Here is a 15850-nt window from a genome sequence, read left to right on the forward strand (position 1 = left end):
TCAGAACTGGAGACAAGTGTGCAAATAAAAGTTCACAGTGCCGTGTTTGTGTTTTCTATAGTTGGGAGCAATATGCGTTGTTAGAAAGCTATCCCTTAGTTTTGTTTTATAATGGATTAACACTGTGAAGTGGTTAAAGTGGTGACTAATAAATAGCTGGTTATCAGGTGTGTGTTATGAAGGCGCCGTTACTGAACACGTTAGAACTTCTTGAATTTAAGTAATTCGAGAGATATAGGACGTCCCCAAATGATAAAAGGATAGAAAACTCGTACTGTTGTTCCTCTTCCTCTTTCTTAGGTGTTTCTCCTCTTATAACAACAACTTGTGTCTCTCTTTACCTTAATTTATATCTTATAGACCACATTGTTTTTTCTTTTAACTTTAAAAATTAAGGTTCCCCGGACGCTTAGAAAAGGGCGCACAATCCCCATTTCTTAAGTAAGAGGAGACATAATGGAATTGACAGGATCTTCAAAATGGATCTCAATCAGTTTGGGATCTCCTCACAGATGGACCTCCTCACAGGTGGATCTTTGTATAGAAAGAAGAATGTGAGGCGATAATTAAATGCTATTCATATATTATGTATATTTATATTACGTATTTTTAATTTGTTGTACAGTATTTGTTTGTTTCTGAGAAAGGTGCGTCTATTCATAGGCACTCCATAGATCATAAAAGACATCCAATAAACATCCAGAACTCCATGCTTGTGTTGGACTGGAATCATTACAAATTTCACCGTCTTTGTTAGTCAACTCTGTTAACCCTGCCCATGGACTTTGTGCTAACCAATCTCTATGACCTTGCAATCTATTGTACAATTGTTGGTATAAGTAGGATGATGGTTTACTCTTTGGCTCGTTTTGACAACGTCTTGATGTATTGAAATAGAAGTAATGGAAAGCTCTTAAGAAATAACCGTAGCACCATACCCATTCAGGTCCTTGATGATAGTTTCTACCCTTAGATGTAGCAAAATCTTCTGAATCTTCTGAATTAATATAATATGGACGATAATTATAATCACTTGGATCTAATGTACGCATACCAACTGGTCCTCTTAAATATTTATCTGCCAACTCTATAGCTGAAATGGCAAAACCAGGTGTAAATAATTCTGGAGCAACAGTCATCGCAATGGCAAAATTAGGTCTTAATTGATAGTCTTCATATGGCTTACCAGATCGATACAAATCTTTGTAAATACCTCTCCTGTTCACAATGTTAACATCCACATCAAATAATTTATCATCAGCTGCATCTTTTGGAATCCAGTAACATTTTTCAAAGTTATCTTGTAACAACTTATCCCATTCAACAAAGGAAATCTTAGTACCATCTGATTTAGTAACTTCGGAATATTGGAAATTGTTTTTCTTGTTCATATCAATGACAAATCTTAAACAACTCTTTAATAATCCGTTAATTTCTATTGCCGCACCGTCCCTTGGTGTTCCTGGTATACCAACTGATTTTGCCTTAGCACTTTCACCCATCTTATCCATCCATGTACCACAGTTATATTGTGACCCACCGAAGATTAAACCATTAGACCAATCAACATGAACCTCGACATCAAAACCTTTATCTGTCATAACTCTATCTAAATTTGGACCAGCATTAGCTTCTCTATATTTGATGCCAGCTGCATGCCTACTTAAAATCTCATAGACAATTTCTTCAATGGTACTCGAATAACTGAAGGCAATAGGATCGTTATATTTAATATAGGTATCATCCTTGGGGAATCTCCTAGTAACCTTTTCCTTTAAGATCGATTCACCTCCAGGAACGATACTAACATAATCTTGAACAGATTGAACAAAGAACCAAGCAGCATCTCTGGCATTATACCTTGGATTCCTGCCAGCATCCAATAAATTTGGAATTAAACCATGCTTTAATGTTTTAGCAAATGCAAGAATATGAGCTTTAGCTTGCTCAAATCTTCCAGTAGTTAATAACAACCCTCTTAAGGATATGAAAACATCTCTACCCCAACATCTCATATATTCAGTACTGAAATGGGGAAGACCAGCTGCCATAGCAGGAATATTTTCGTGTGGCAATAAAGATGTAGATTCCATCTTGGAAACCATTTGAATGGAAGTCATCGCCAAACTTTGAACAAATTCAGTGGATTTACCAATATTTCCAGACATTAATTGCATAGCACGTAAACGACAACAACCATATAAGACACCAATAATTAAGCAGAAATAACTTGGAACCAAATAATTTGGTAATTTCTTTACTCTATCTAATCTACTACGTAACCATCTTTGGACATCTTCAATACCTGCTTCATCATTATAAAGGTCTAATCTATCAATGACATAGTCTAAAGCCCAATGGCCCCCACGTAAATTGGCACTTAATGGATGAGCTAAATCGTTATTAAACATGATTTTTCTTAGCACGGATACCCAACCTTGCAAACCACAGTACACTAACTTACCATAATTAGGAATATCATAAGCACCTCTTCTACCAGCACTAGCATCCATTTCTTCAGGTTCCGCGCGATACAAGATTGCATTCAACGATTCTAAGTTCAAATTGGTTGTAGCTCTAATAGCACCAGATCTAATGAAATGATCTAACCACATATCAACACCATTTTGTTGAGTTTCAAAAATTGCGATCGAACCCTGTGGGAAATCGTCAGGTAATAAAATTGTAGAATTTCTTGTCTTTTCATCGTAAGACACGTTAAAACCTTTCAATTCCCTCAGATTAGTTGGAATACCTTTAATTAATGTCTTCGATTCTTGTACATCACCAGTTTTTTCCAAAGTATAAGCTAATTTTAATTTACAAATGGAATCACTCAATATTACAGGTGGTAACTTTTGTTCACCCCCATCATAAAATTTAGTTCTTGCAATTAAATAATAACCTGAACCACTCTTGGCATCTGTTCTATGAAATGTGATATATTGACCCTCATGATGGACATGCATTTCAGAATCTTCAATATCTTTACTTTTCATACCAATATCATCTCTTATTTCATTTAGCATGGCTCTAATTTTGCCAATACCATCACAAGATTCTGTATCATAGGTTCTCGATTCAGTAACTAATTCTAATAAATATGGATAAATTTCATCGTAACCATAAACGGAACCAATAGCAGAGGAACATAAAGCTACTAATGCAGCATTAGGTAAAGTGTCTTCAACTGTCCTTTTCTGATAGGGTGTTTGATTATCATGTGTGCAGTCCATGAATAAGGCATGTGGAGGAGTAGCGGTTAAAATTTTGGGGATCATGATTTCAGAAACACATCTTAAAGCGTTATCTTCTGGATTAACAGCGCAATATTCTTCATCTAACTGAATATCGGCTGGATATGGGAAATCATCCATAGGAACGAATTTGTATGAACCAATTGGTCTACCACCATGTTTATGGACTAATCTTGAAAGTTCTTCCTCAGACCATGCTTGCATAGCTTCTCTTATTAAAGATGAAATACCTAATCTCTCAACGAATAAACAATCCATTGTTTCTGAACCCGAAAATAATTCGGCAACGACATATAAGTTTGGATTGACTCTTCTTGCAAGATCTAAAAAATATTCACCAACGTGTAAGGGAGTAGAATGACAATTATCAATTCTGAACCCATCGAAGATATCTGCATTCATTTCTATGTATTTACCCATTCTATCCCATAAATACTGAGAATCTTGTGGACCTGAACCATATCTTAATTTAACACAATCACCCCAAACAATTACTTCTCTGCGCAAGTAAGCTTTTGATTTGGAAGAGGCAAAATCGACTAATGGGTTACCATTCCATATCCAGCCATTATTTGCTAATGCATATTTATTACCATCTGTACCTGTAAAACGAGTGAAATAAGGTTCTGTCAATGGTTGTTTATCAGTAATAGGACCTTGTTTTGGACCATTCTCATCAATTCTCAAATATTTGATACGGTTGAACAATTGTTCTAGGATTTCACTATTATCATCATCATATTCTTTGTATAATGGTAAGTTAACTTGATCTAATATCTTATGGGCCTTTGTAATAATTGTATCATTTAATTCATCACCATATAAGGATTTTAATATACTTGAGAATTTTTCCACATCAATTTTATTTGAACCTTTTTCGGCCAAGGTTCCGAAATTTTCAAGAACAGCGTTATCGCGAGTAAATTGGCCCATTTTAATCAAGTTATCTTCTAAATCTTGTAGTGAAGATTCATTTTCATTCCATTTGGAAGTTTCATTCCAAACCCTTTTGATACCTTCGAGTGTGGATTCAATATCAACGACATAATATTCCCATAATTTTATGGAACCAAGAACATGAACTTTAATACCATCCATAATTTTGAACAAGTCGTCGATATTCTTCAGATCTGTTGGATAACCTCTATTGGATAGGTTTTGGCTAAATTCCAACAATTTGGCATCTAGTTCAATAGCTGGGATCAAATGGGGAGCGGTGATATAATTATACCCAGCTTCTGGATGATCCAATAGCCAAGGAGAATTGTTAGCAGTATGGTTAAAGACGATATCAGTCAGTGATAACATTCCATAATCCTTTTGTAGATGCTGCACCATTTTCTTGACGTCATCAGGAGATTGGAAAAAATCAGGATCAAATTTCAAATGATCACATAAAGAATATGGAGAATTTGATTCACCTCTGATTTGTAAAGGAGTGAAATGAATCATATTATATTTCTTATCAGCTATCTTGGCAAAGATTTTATCCCAATCTTTACCCATCCATTTGGATACGACACTTTGCATAGCGATTGAATTTAATTGCAAGAATTGACCATTTATCTTTAAATTGGGCAATACCATGAAATAAAATTTCCTTGTAGTTTCTAATTGTTCTTTTTCATTTCTGAAGGATAGATAGAAACAATATGAACCTGGTCTATAGATATCTAGATCTACACTATCATCTTGATGGAAGCTTGCGTTTAAGACTTTTTTATAGAATTTATCCCTTTGGAAAGGGATGGTATGTTCTGGGGGACAATTTGTCCAAATTAACCCATTTCTTGAGATGGGGGAACCAGCAGAGATGAACAATTTTACTGTATAGAATGGTGTTCCCTCTTTAGCATCATCTGGGAGTGGCAAAGATGGTAATGTTAATACACCTTGACCATAGGAACAACTCGTAATTGGTTCACCTGTATCCGATAATCTAAGTAATACACTTCTTTTCAAACTCATATTTTTTTACTTTCTTTTGTTTTCTTAATTCAATAGGTTTTTAAATAGTCTTATTTGTAGCGAATTGTATTGTAATGTAGTGTAGTATGTCTTTTGTATTTTTGAAAGGTAATTTTAAATTGAACGTCTTTTTGTGATGTTTTGACTTTACCTATTCCTTAAGTTGCTTTTTACTTAGTTTTTTTGTGTTTAAGGTTCCTTTATATTTGCCTGCGAATAAGAAGAAGCCGTTAAGTGGTCGAGAATACTAAGGCGGGTGGTAGTGTCAAAGTATGTGTATCTTACAAATTATTCTATACGTATATATACAAAGAGAACGAGAGAGGGTATATAAAATATATTACGTATATTCAAGGAGTTTATAGAGGATCTTCCCTAGCTTCTCCGTGCTTCTCTCTCGATGGTTTGCATCTCCAGCTGTTTCGACTGTTCAAGACTCTGTAAGTATATATTACATTACCATACTGTACGTTTTATATTTTAGGGGGCAGTTTCGCTATTTTAGCCGAATATCTTATGGGGATTGGTGAGGTGTTTGGGTGGTGTACTCGATGCTGCTAATAAGAAGGAATAATAATGATAATATGTTTGTCTGACGCTCACTGTAAATAAATATGATGATTACTCTGTTTATATGTTGCAAACAAAACTAGGTTGAACATATAAATAAAACTGCATGCAATTTATAGTGTTTTTTAGGGTCCATTCAAAAGTATTTTATGTCCACTTTTTCCTCTAGAAAGGCTACTCAAAGAATTATGTTTTTTATTTTTAAATTGATACATTTTATACATGAAAAATAAATAATATATATATGTATTATAAGAAAACAAAAGCTGTTTAAAAAAATTTGCTAGCCATTCTATGTTAACAGTCTATTTATTTAAATAGTTAAACAACATCTCTCAATGAAAAATCGCCTCTCCATGCCACTGCAAACGGAAAAAGTAATTCGTTCTCACGTATACGCCGCCAGTACTTCTTATCAGACATCAGTCAGTAACACACGTATCTTGTACTTATTAAGAGCCTCTGGCTATTACCTTCCTTGGCATGGTAATTAAACCGTTCTGATTTATATTAGGCCATAGATGATCTGTGCATGGTTTTCCATGGTTCCGTATTTACTCTTTACTAGCATCCATATCCACATCTATATCTATATTTTCATCAACATTCAAAACATTCTTCAATAATTCTATTTGTTCCAATAATTTATCGTCATCTAATCCAATAGCCTTTTTATTTACGTTATTAATAGGTAATAATCTAGTTCCAATATTTTCATCTAAATGTTTAATCTCATTCCTTAAATTTTCATTAACACTATCCAAATCAGAATAAAAAGTTTGTATATGTGCTTGGAATTGTGGTTTTAATTGATAATTACCTCTTTTCAATTCACTAAATGTGAAAACCACTTGTGATGCCTCTTGTAACATCTTACATAATGTCAAATCAATAGATTCTAATTGTTGTAATCTTTCTTGGATATATTCTGGTTGTGGCATCTTCTATTGGGAAGGGTAATACAAAATGTTATGGTGCTATGATGTTCTTATGGAGCTCTACAGGATCGTGCCTTGAAGTAAATAGTTTTTCTTCATTGAACTTTTCGAAATAAATATATTTCAGTATATTTCAATATTGTCTTGTCGCCTGTAAGAAGAGACCGCGAGGCCGCCGCATTTTCCCTTTGTAATCTTAATATACGTACGTAGCTACGTATAATATTGATGATTTGTATTAAGAAACCGAAGGCGTTGTTGATGCTTTCACAGTTTTCGCATTGCATTTCTCAAAAAGTAATATATTTTTGTTGAGTAAAAAGGTACTTCCATCTCCAAGAGTTATTTTTTACGAAAAGCCATCAAAACACTATTGCTTTGGCATTCTAGAAAGTGAAACAGTATGAATGTGATATTCAATTGCATTATAAGTTTCACGTGAATAATAAAGATTATATTTAAATTTATATTATTATAATTAAGAGAGATATAAAATATATCATTAGATTATATATTATGGGTCAATAATATTCGACATTTCATTTTTCATTTCATTTTCAGGTTTCCCACTTTAAAAGATCAAAGAAAATAATTTGGCCAAAAAATACAAAGCCAAAATAATCCAAAAGACTAAGAAAATGATTAAATTGTTAGCACCGAATTTGAAAACATACAATTCTTTCAATTGTAACAAATATTGAACGATAACTTTACCAGACAATTTAGACTCACCCTCGGTTCTAACACCAAACGAAAATGGGACTTCACCAATTGGTTCATTAGCTGGTAATGGTAATTTAGCCAATAAATCCAAAGCAATCTTAAAACCTTCAGGATTAATATCCTTTGCGGCAGGATCCAACAAATATTTCTTTTGTAACCCAAAGAACCCACTCATAGGATCAGAAGCAGTAGTCAAAGGTCTAGCCATCAATCTAGCAGTAGAAGAGATAACTCTACGGTATAATGGCCAATCTTTATCGATACCTACACCTGGAGCGTATCTTGTACCAAGAACGAATGGATGAGTTTTCAAATTATCGAACATGGCAGGGACACTCTCAGGAGGATGTTGTAAATCAGCATCCATACAAAGTAAATAATCACCTTCAGCGTCATGGAACCCTCTCATGACAGCAGATGATAGACCACGTTCTTCTGTTCTGACAATTATTTTGACGTTGTAACCTTGTTTCTGTAGAGTTTCGACTTCTTCAACGGATCCATCTTGAGAGTTGTCATCGACAAAGATCAATTCAGTACTCTTGGAGGCATCATTGCCTAAGGCTGCGAATAACCTGGTGGTTAAAGGTTTGATGTTTAATTTTTCCTTATAAGCTGGAACAATAACCGAATTAACGATGGCCATTTCTTCCTTCTTTGTTATTTTAGTATGTTGTTATTTTAAATGGGAATGGTGTCAGAGATCTACGTAGGAACCAGGAAAAATAAACACAAGCATTAATATTATTTAAAAGTTGAGAATGTAATTAAATTGTTTCTTTTCATTGTCATTGTTGTTTATTCATTATTCTTGTTCAAACAAAAGCATCTTGAGAGTGAAAAGATTACGTGTTTTCTTTCCAAGACCCGTGGCCAATATCAAGGGTATATATAAGAACTGCGGCGCGGACACGACCTTGGCACGGATATATGTAATATTCTTTCCTTTAAACGTGACAGAAATAGAGACTCTTCTTCTTCTGTCGTTGGTCAACGACACATAATCTCATCCCATGCCTATTTTAGGTTTTGCATCAATACATCCATCCTATTTTGAGAAGTATGGGTTAACTTTCCAAGTAAGAAGATACTTTCGAGTGAAAGCCACACCCAGGAGTATTAGAGTCAATCGATTGAGAGGTGTATTGTGTGCTTCAGAGCAGTGCATTACTGATGATTGCTCAAATTAATATATTCGTGTAATCATATTGTTTTTCAATCCACATATTAGATGCTGAATATGGGAGAGAGTGGTGTCAGGTCAATTACTGTATTAGCAATATTTTGGATACAGCTTCAACAAAAGCGAACAAGCAATGAAAAATAACTACAACTATCAGGAAAAAATGAACTCAAATACTTCTCAGGGGTTGGTGTTACGTGAAAAGGCAGCTAAGAATATGGTGCTACGCATATATACCCAGTTGAAACGGAAGATACCATTTTGCAAAAAACCAGTCAAGTACTGGATTCTTGATGAGCCTAACTCCTTTAAAGTTTGTCCTTACGAGCTAGGTTTCATATTTAAATACGATGTTGTTCGACACTATTTGAAGTCAAATACTCCGTTTTACAGTAGTGTTTCCAATACAGAATATAAACCACGATTCCCATTTCACAGAAAAAGGTCAAAAATGTATGATCCCCAATACTTCCTCAAGAATGGAATTTCTTACAACTGCTACATGCTGGTAGGGCCTGACATGGGCAACAGAACGATTTATTTCTCTACTGCTATTAGTGAAGATGGAATGCTGGAGTTGAACATATCACTATCCCTCTATAAAATTCCTACCAGTAATTCGGACATCTTCGCCAATTTAAATATACATAATGGAGATTGGGAACGGTGTAATGATATGCCGCGTTTGGCAGATCTGTTAAACGAGAATGAGGTAGGATTTTTACCACCTTCTGATTTTGCTCCTGTACCTTGCCAAGTTCTCTTTTATCATTTCCAAGAATCAGACGCCATTATATATCGTGATCTGTTTGTTGTCTACAGAAATAGAGCAATTAAGCGTGGATATATGCCTAATTTTCCCTCGATATTGGAGGTTTTTCTTGATCCACCATATGAAATATTTATCATGAATGTTGATGACAATGGTAACATTCTACAAGATAAGAAGGAAGAATATAACGAAGTTTATCATGACTGTGATGTTACGTGGGCAGAGAGACATTGTTATCAAAAATATTTTGTCTGTAAGGTTAATCAGATGATAGAGGGATCCAGTCGTTATTTCACTTTGTCCTATTTACAAGATCATTTGGAAAGGAACCCTGTGTTTCATAGAAAGGGTAAGACTGGGTATAAAATTACCACACCATTTCCCGAGTTTACATAATAGTGGCATATTACTTATATTTATATCTGATAAAAGAAGGTGAATAAAATCCATTTTGGATTTAGAATTGTTCAGACGGGATAAAAATTCATTGAGCATATATACGTACATGGTAGATTATATACAGTATGTTCAGTTTGCTATGTATAATGGAAACTTGGATAAGCGTAGTTTGTATACATCTGGATTCAACATCTGTCCCACTCGGGTACATTGCAGCAAATTAGGTCACTGGCCTTACTTTAGGGCTAAAAATCTTTAAATGCGCGAACAAGCAAGATGCTAGCGCCGCCAGAAACATCTGTCATAATGTTGAAAATGAAAAATCATATAGAAGTTGAAATAATCTATTGATTGATATACCTAGAGGTTATCTAAGAATACCATTGTAGTTAAAGTTGGTTAAGTACGGGAAATAACTCGAACAGCCTCCTGTGCTAATTGGGACTCAATTATTAGTGTCAAGATAGAAACCAATTTGCTAAACATTATATCTAATAGAACGATATCTGCTGTCAGATAATGGATGGCTTTCTTGCTGGATCAAACTATGCCATCGAATCGGATGACATATTTACAGAAGCACATATAAGAAGGAAAAACCATCAATTAAAAATAAAGGAAACTACTGCTCAGTTTGGGGTTGGAACAGAAAACAAGGAGTTGAAGTATTTTGGCATCAATGCAGTTAATTTCAAGAAAAATTTATTGGCTTTCAAATATGATCAATCCATTGTGGGTGCTATGCCTAAATATTGCTTCAAATATACTTATGCTGAGCATGGTCATGACCCGGACTACTATAGAACCTTGAAAAGGAAGTTAGCTGAAATGCAAAATGGAATTGATTTCGAAGAGGAATTGTATTCTATACTATCAAATAAAGAACTAAAAGAATTGAATCATGAGGAGAAGGATCCTGAAACCTTAGATGATTCAGATCTGGAAGAATTTGCTAACTCAATGATGCAAGAGGAAGCCTCTCTACGGCAAGAAAATACTCCAAGGGCAGAAGTACAGGAAAGACCGAAAAATCTAAACCTAAATCTAAAACAAAGCTATATCACTGTTACAGAGAATTCAATTCAAAAAACCGGGTCATCAAGTTTAATCACTTTCCCATATAGTATTTCAGATTGTCAACCCATCGTACTGAATGAAACTAGTGAAACCTTATTACTAGTTGTGTTATCGAATGGTATAATGTATTCGATACTACCAGGTGGACCAGGACAACAAGGTTGTACCATACAATATTGGGTCCTGGAATCAGCATCCAAGAAATGGTCTATCATGGTTCATCCAAAAAATGAAAATTTCGTATTGATCGATAAACAAAATGGGAAAAAAGATGGCCTGTGTAAATTTTTTAAATTGAAACCACATAGTAAACTTTTTGGTCTAGTTAGTAATTTGTACTTACCTGATTCAGACATTATAGATGCCAATTTCTTCCCGAATGAGTCGAAAAACCATTTCCTGTTATTCATTGCGCTTGTAAGATACCAAAGGAAGGTACATCTTTGTATTGAATGGACAGACAACGGTGATGTTGATAGGAGAGAAGAAGAGAATAAAAAAAATGTGCATCAATTGATTTATTTAAATGGAGATATCATTAATGGGTCAATACCAATATCCCATAATAAATGTTTAGCGTATACTTCATCTACTATGTCAATCATCTCTGCTAACCAAATTATGTCCGGTGAAACATTTTCACAAACTTTAAAGATAAACTGTCTGAGAAATATTAAATCATCATTTTATGCTCCTGAATTATTAACAAAATTGCAAACGTTAAACAAACATACTTTTGGCAAATTCCAATTCTGTAGCGTCATCGCCACATCTACGGGAAATATAAGCTTCATGCTTTCCAATGATGCGGAAGATATTGAATTTTATTCATTGACAAGATTCAAAGGTTTGAAATGGATATGCTCATCAATTGATCAACCCACATCTGAATTGAATTATAACCTTATTATTATTAGTTTTGGTAGAACTTTGAAAATAACAGTAAATCTAAATGATATAAAACTTCTACATGAGAAAGCCCCATCAAATATTTCATCGTTATCAGGATTGGTTACAAAGACAACATTAGCTAGCTCCACCGAGCAAAACACAGGTATCATATCAATTAACCCATCCAAGAATTACAGAAGTGATACATCTGAACTTTGGTTGACTTCACCTTCCACATTAACTCAACTGAATAATAATTACCCAGCGGCCAAGACTCATTTGTTATGTACCTTATCGATTTTCCAAGAATTTAGTAAGATTATACTAGTTGATTTCTCTGAACTGGAACAATCTATTAGATCAAGGATTCTTCTGCGCGATGAGGACGAGGACGATGATGAGAATGCAGATTTTGCGAATCATTATTTAATCATTGGTACAAATTATCCATCCATTTCCAAAGCATATGTTTTAAATTTAAGTGCGTCTAAAGTTCCAAAATTGTTTGAATTAGATGATATCCTTTGTTGCACAACAGATGAAACGTTACATTTATATTTCACTGAAAATTCAATGGTTCAAATAACACGACACTCTGTGTTTGTGCTACCGTTGTTGTCTTTCAAGAGCAGTATCGGCGATGACGTTGACGCAAACACTTCAATTAAAGAGTACAAGACCTCATATCTTATTGAGGGCGCCGCATATTGCTCTAACAAAGTTATCTTATGGTCAGTTAAAAAAAATCGTGTCGAGGTTATTGATGACATTGATAATTTGTGCAATGGAGATAAATATACTGTAAAAAATGAACCTAACATGGAACTGCTTTTGAAACAATTGCGTAATGAATTTGTAAATATTCACCTATTCAATGGCTTACCAAACGATATTAATGGAGGTTCTTGTAATGGTGGATTTTATGTTCTTTTCTTTTATGGGAAGATCGTAAAGGTGTTTAAATGGGATGTCTTCAATACAATATTTCAAGAATTTGAATTACCTTGTAAAATGGTAGTTGCTAGCGATTGTATTAAGTTCGAACAATATTTCGTTTCACTTTTAAATGGTTCTGAAATGATTAACCCTTGTTCCCAATCAAAACATGTCTTACCATTATTATCATGTAATTTCAATACAGACGTTGAATTAAGGAAGATATCAGACAAGTATAAATTTCTCATATTTTCCACGAACGAGATACATTTATGTGATCTTAAATCTCCAACACCCCATAGTGAGTTGAAAATTCCAATGACGAATGGTAATAGTACTATTACTAATAATAAGTGCAATCCAATATTAGACGTTCAGACTATAATAAACGACAATAACAGCCCTTTTTTCATTTTAAGATCTGATGGGTTACAAATTGTTAAATTATCATACAACACATGGAATTATTCCAATTATTTACTAAAATCTACTAGAAATGTGAATAAGACATTTTTTTTCTTGGATAAAATTAACAGAATGTTAGTTATTAATCGAGATTCATACGAATGGGATTGTATTAAATTGACGAATGGTAAGATATTAAGTTTGAACTCTTCCATTTTACGAGATGTTGACAATGAATCTGCATTGTTGGGTGCTACTGAAGTACGAACAGCGAGGAAAGATGAAGTACTTATATTGCTAAATTATGATTCGATGATAAAATTGATTAAATTATTACCGCAGAAGGGGAATTTATTAACGAAGGAGGTTTGCATTTACAAATTTCAAAATAGAATTCTCGGCCAAGTTTTGGTTAATAATGAAAAGGGAGAATGTTATGTTTTATCAATTGGTGATACTGGGAATAACTCATCTAATTCATCCAATTCTGATTCTGATTCTTACCGTGATTCACGGAAGTTAGATGCATTTATAAAATTGAAAATATCTGATGATAAAATCATACCTTTGAGTGAATTACGTTTTAATGGTAAGGGTCAAATAATTCAGTTTGAAGTTTGTGATGATAATATAATTATGAGTACTACCAAAGCTGAGGATGTTTACGTTCTCAAAGATTATTCAAAACAAGCGCTGGATGGTGAACCAAAATTATTGAAATTGAATACTGGATCTGGTAAAATTGGACGTATAAAAGTTCTTGATGATCATTGTTTTCTTGTTATTGTCCATAAAGAAGGTGAAACCAATTGTATATCATCCATGTTGTTTTATAAGAAGGATTCTATACAGCCGTGTGTTGTTGAAAACGAGGAATCATATATTGAAGGCCGGTTATTAGGTAATGATGATGATGATGACGATATGCATATTTCTATTTTCGATAAGGCTTCTACATTGGCTACAGGTAAAGAATTAGAAAATAGAATCTTTTCAAGTATTGATGCTATAATACATACTATTGAATATAATGTAGAAGGTCTACGGGGATTCTGGAATTCTAGAGCGGAAATAGAGAAGGATGATGAATTAGGAAATTATAAGAATGATGGAGAAGAGGAAGAAAAAGAAGTGGACGAATATAGGCAGCATAAGAAGGAAGTGGAATTAGAATTACCAAAACTTCGATCGCCATACCAGACTATACGGCTTGATAAAATTCCAGTAGATATTACATATAATCGGGAGACTGGTGTATTATACTGTCTTTGTTCAGACCAAACTGTTCTAAAGTTTGTTCCTCCTTCTTTAGAAGGTTATAAATCAAGAACTAAATTACGAAGCTTTTCAGATATGAATAATTTTGGTTATAAACTTACAGAAACCGGAATATGGGAAGCAGAGGAAACCTTTGGATCTCCCATTACGGGAATTGTGAAGTCAGATTTCCAAGAAAGCAGCAAAGAGTGTATACACTGAGCTGGAACGTATCTATTATTACATAAGTACGTAGAATATATAAAGAACTGATAGACTAGCATATAACATCATCCATCTATCATTCATTCATCCACCATCAGAATGAATATGATCCTTTGGCACCAGAACAACAATTTGTGTCACTTCCCAATGTTTATACGTGCGTGCTTGAGCATCATCCTTGCACCACAGCCAAAGTTCAAAATATGTGAAACAAAAACAAAAACAAAAAAAACCCGAAAGATGAAATTTGGAAAATTGGATCAAAAAGAGGAAAGAAACATCAGACAGACAAGATATTTGGTTGTTTGTATTATTTATTATTAGAAGCAAATACAAATTTCATTGAAGATCGTAATAACGATACATTCAAATAAGAAATATACTTTTTTTCTATTTCCCTTTTGCGAGTGGTATAATAGCATATAAAATAAAAGTAATAACATAACTTAACAAATCATGTCACATAGAGTAGATGATCATGTCCGTCGTAAATTGACAGTTGTCGGTGATGGTAGTTGTGGTAAGACATGTCTTTTAATTGTTTTTTCGAAGGGTCAATTCCCAGAAGTTTATGTTCCAACAGTTTTTGAAAATTATGTTGCAGATGTTGAAGTAGAAAATCATCGTGTTGAGTTGGCACTTTGGGATACTGCAGGTCAAGAAGATTATGATAGATTAAGACCTTTATCTTATCCTGATTCTAACGTTATTCTAATTTGTTTCTCTGTCGATATACCTGATTCTTTGGAAAATGTCCAAGAAAAATGGATTGCAGAGGTCTTACATTTCTGCCAAGGGGTCCCAATTATCTTGGCAGGTTGTAAAGTGGATTTAAGAAATGATCCACAAACGATTGAAAATTTAAGAGCTGAAGGTCAACAACCTGTCTCTACTGCGGAAGGTCAAGAAGTCGCTGATCAAATTGGTGCTGTTGGTTATTATGAATGTTCTGCAAAGACTGGATACGGTGTTAGAGAAGTCTTTGAAGCTGCCACTTTGGCTGCATTGAAGGGTAAATCTAAGACTAATGGTAAGACAAAGAAAAATAAGAATAAGGGTGAAAAGAAGAAGAGAAAGTGTAGTATTATTGTAAGTAGTTTACAGTATATTCTTATTATTATTCTTATTATTATCATTATTACTTATTCTATACAAAAAGAAAAAAAATATACAAAAAGAAAAAAGGTATCGCTGTCAAGAAGAAGCGGATGAATCGATCATTCAAATACAAATAAAGTCTTTTTTTTTA

At 33.9% G+C, this 15850-nt stretch overlaps 6 protein-coding genes across 6 annotated transcripts; 3 read left to right on the forward strand and 3 right to left on the reverse strand.

Moving 5' to 3' along the window:
• Positions 1–653: 653 nt before the first annotated feature.
• On the reverse strand, positions 654–5225 carry GDB1 (bifunctional 4-alpha-glucanotransferase/amylo-alpha-1,6-glucosidase; the record flags this gene model as incomplete). The annotated part of the gene is made up of 1 exon (XM_003672105.1): positions 654–5225. The coding sequence occupies one exon, from the start codon at positions 5223–5225 to the stop codon at positions 654–656; it is 4572 nt and encodes a 1523-aa protein (XP_003672153.1).
• Positions 5226–6349: 1124 nt separating this feature from the next.
• MED11 (Med11p) lies at positions 6350–6736 on the reverse strand (the record flags this gene model as incomplete). The annotated part of the gene is made up of 1 exon (XM_003672106.1): positions 6350–6736. The coding sequence occupies one exon, from the start codon at positions 6734–6736 to the stop codon at positions 6350–6352; it is 387 nt and encodes a 128-aa protein (XP_003672154.1).
• A 568-nt stretch (positions 6737–7304) lies between these two features.
• On the reverse strand, positions 7305–8102 carry DPM1 (dolichyl-phosphate beta-D-mannosyltransferase; the record flags this gene model as incomplete). Its single annotated transcript, XM_003672107.1, has 1 exon — positions 7305–8102. One exon carries the CDS (start codon positions 8100–8102, stop codon positions 7305–7307), a length of 798 nt encoding a protein of 265 aa, XP_003672155.1.
• Positions 8103–8772: 670 nt separating this feature from the next.
• NDAI0J00210 (uncharacterized protein) lies at positions 8773–9807 on the forward strand (the record flags this gene model as incomplete). The annotated part of the gene is made up of 1 exon (XM_003672108.1): positions 8773–9807. The coding sequence occupies one exon, from the start codon at positions 8773–8775 to the stop codon at positions 9805–9807; it is 1035 nt and encodes a 344-aa protein (XP_003672156.1).
• Positions 9808–10329: 522 nt separating this feature from the next.
• On the forward strand, positions 10330–14598 carry MMS1 (Mms1p; the record flags this gene model as incomplete). Its single annotated transcript, XM_003672109.1, has 1 exon — positions 10330–14598. The coding sequence occupies one exon, from the start codon at positions 10330–10332 to the stop codon at positions 14596–14598; it is 4269 nt and encodes a 1422-aa protein (XP_003672157.1).
• Positions 14599–15057: 459 nt separating this feature from the next.
• Positions 15058–15813, forward strand: RHO1 (Rho family GTPase RHO1; the record flags this gene model as incomplete). Its single annotated transcript, XM_003672110.1, has 1 exon — positions 15058–15813. The coding sequence occupies one exon, from the start codon at positions 15058–15060 to the stop codon at positions 15811–15813; it is 756 nt and encodes a 251-aa protein (XP_003672158.1).
• Positions 15814–15850: the final 37 nt, after the last annotated feature.

The sequence above is a fragment of the Naumovozyma dairenensis genome, chromosome 10, assembly GCF_000227115.2.
Source record: "Naumovozyma dairenensis CBS 421 chromosome 10, complete genome".
NCBI lineage: Eukaryota > Fungi > Ascomycota > Saccharomycetes > Saccharomycetales > Saccharomycetaceae > Naumovozyma > Naumovozyma dairenensis.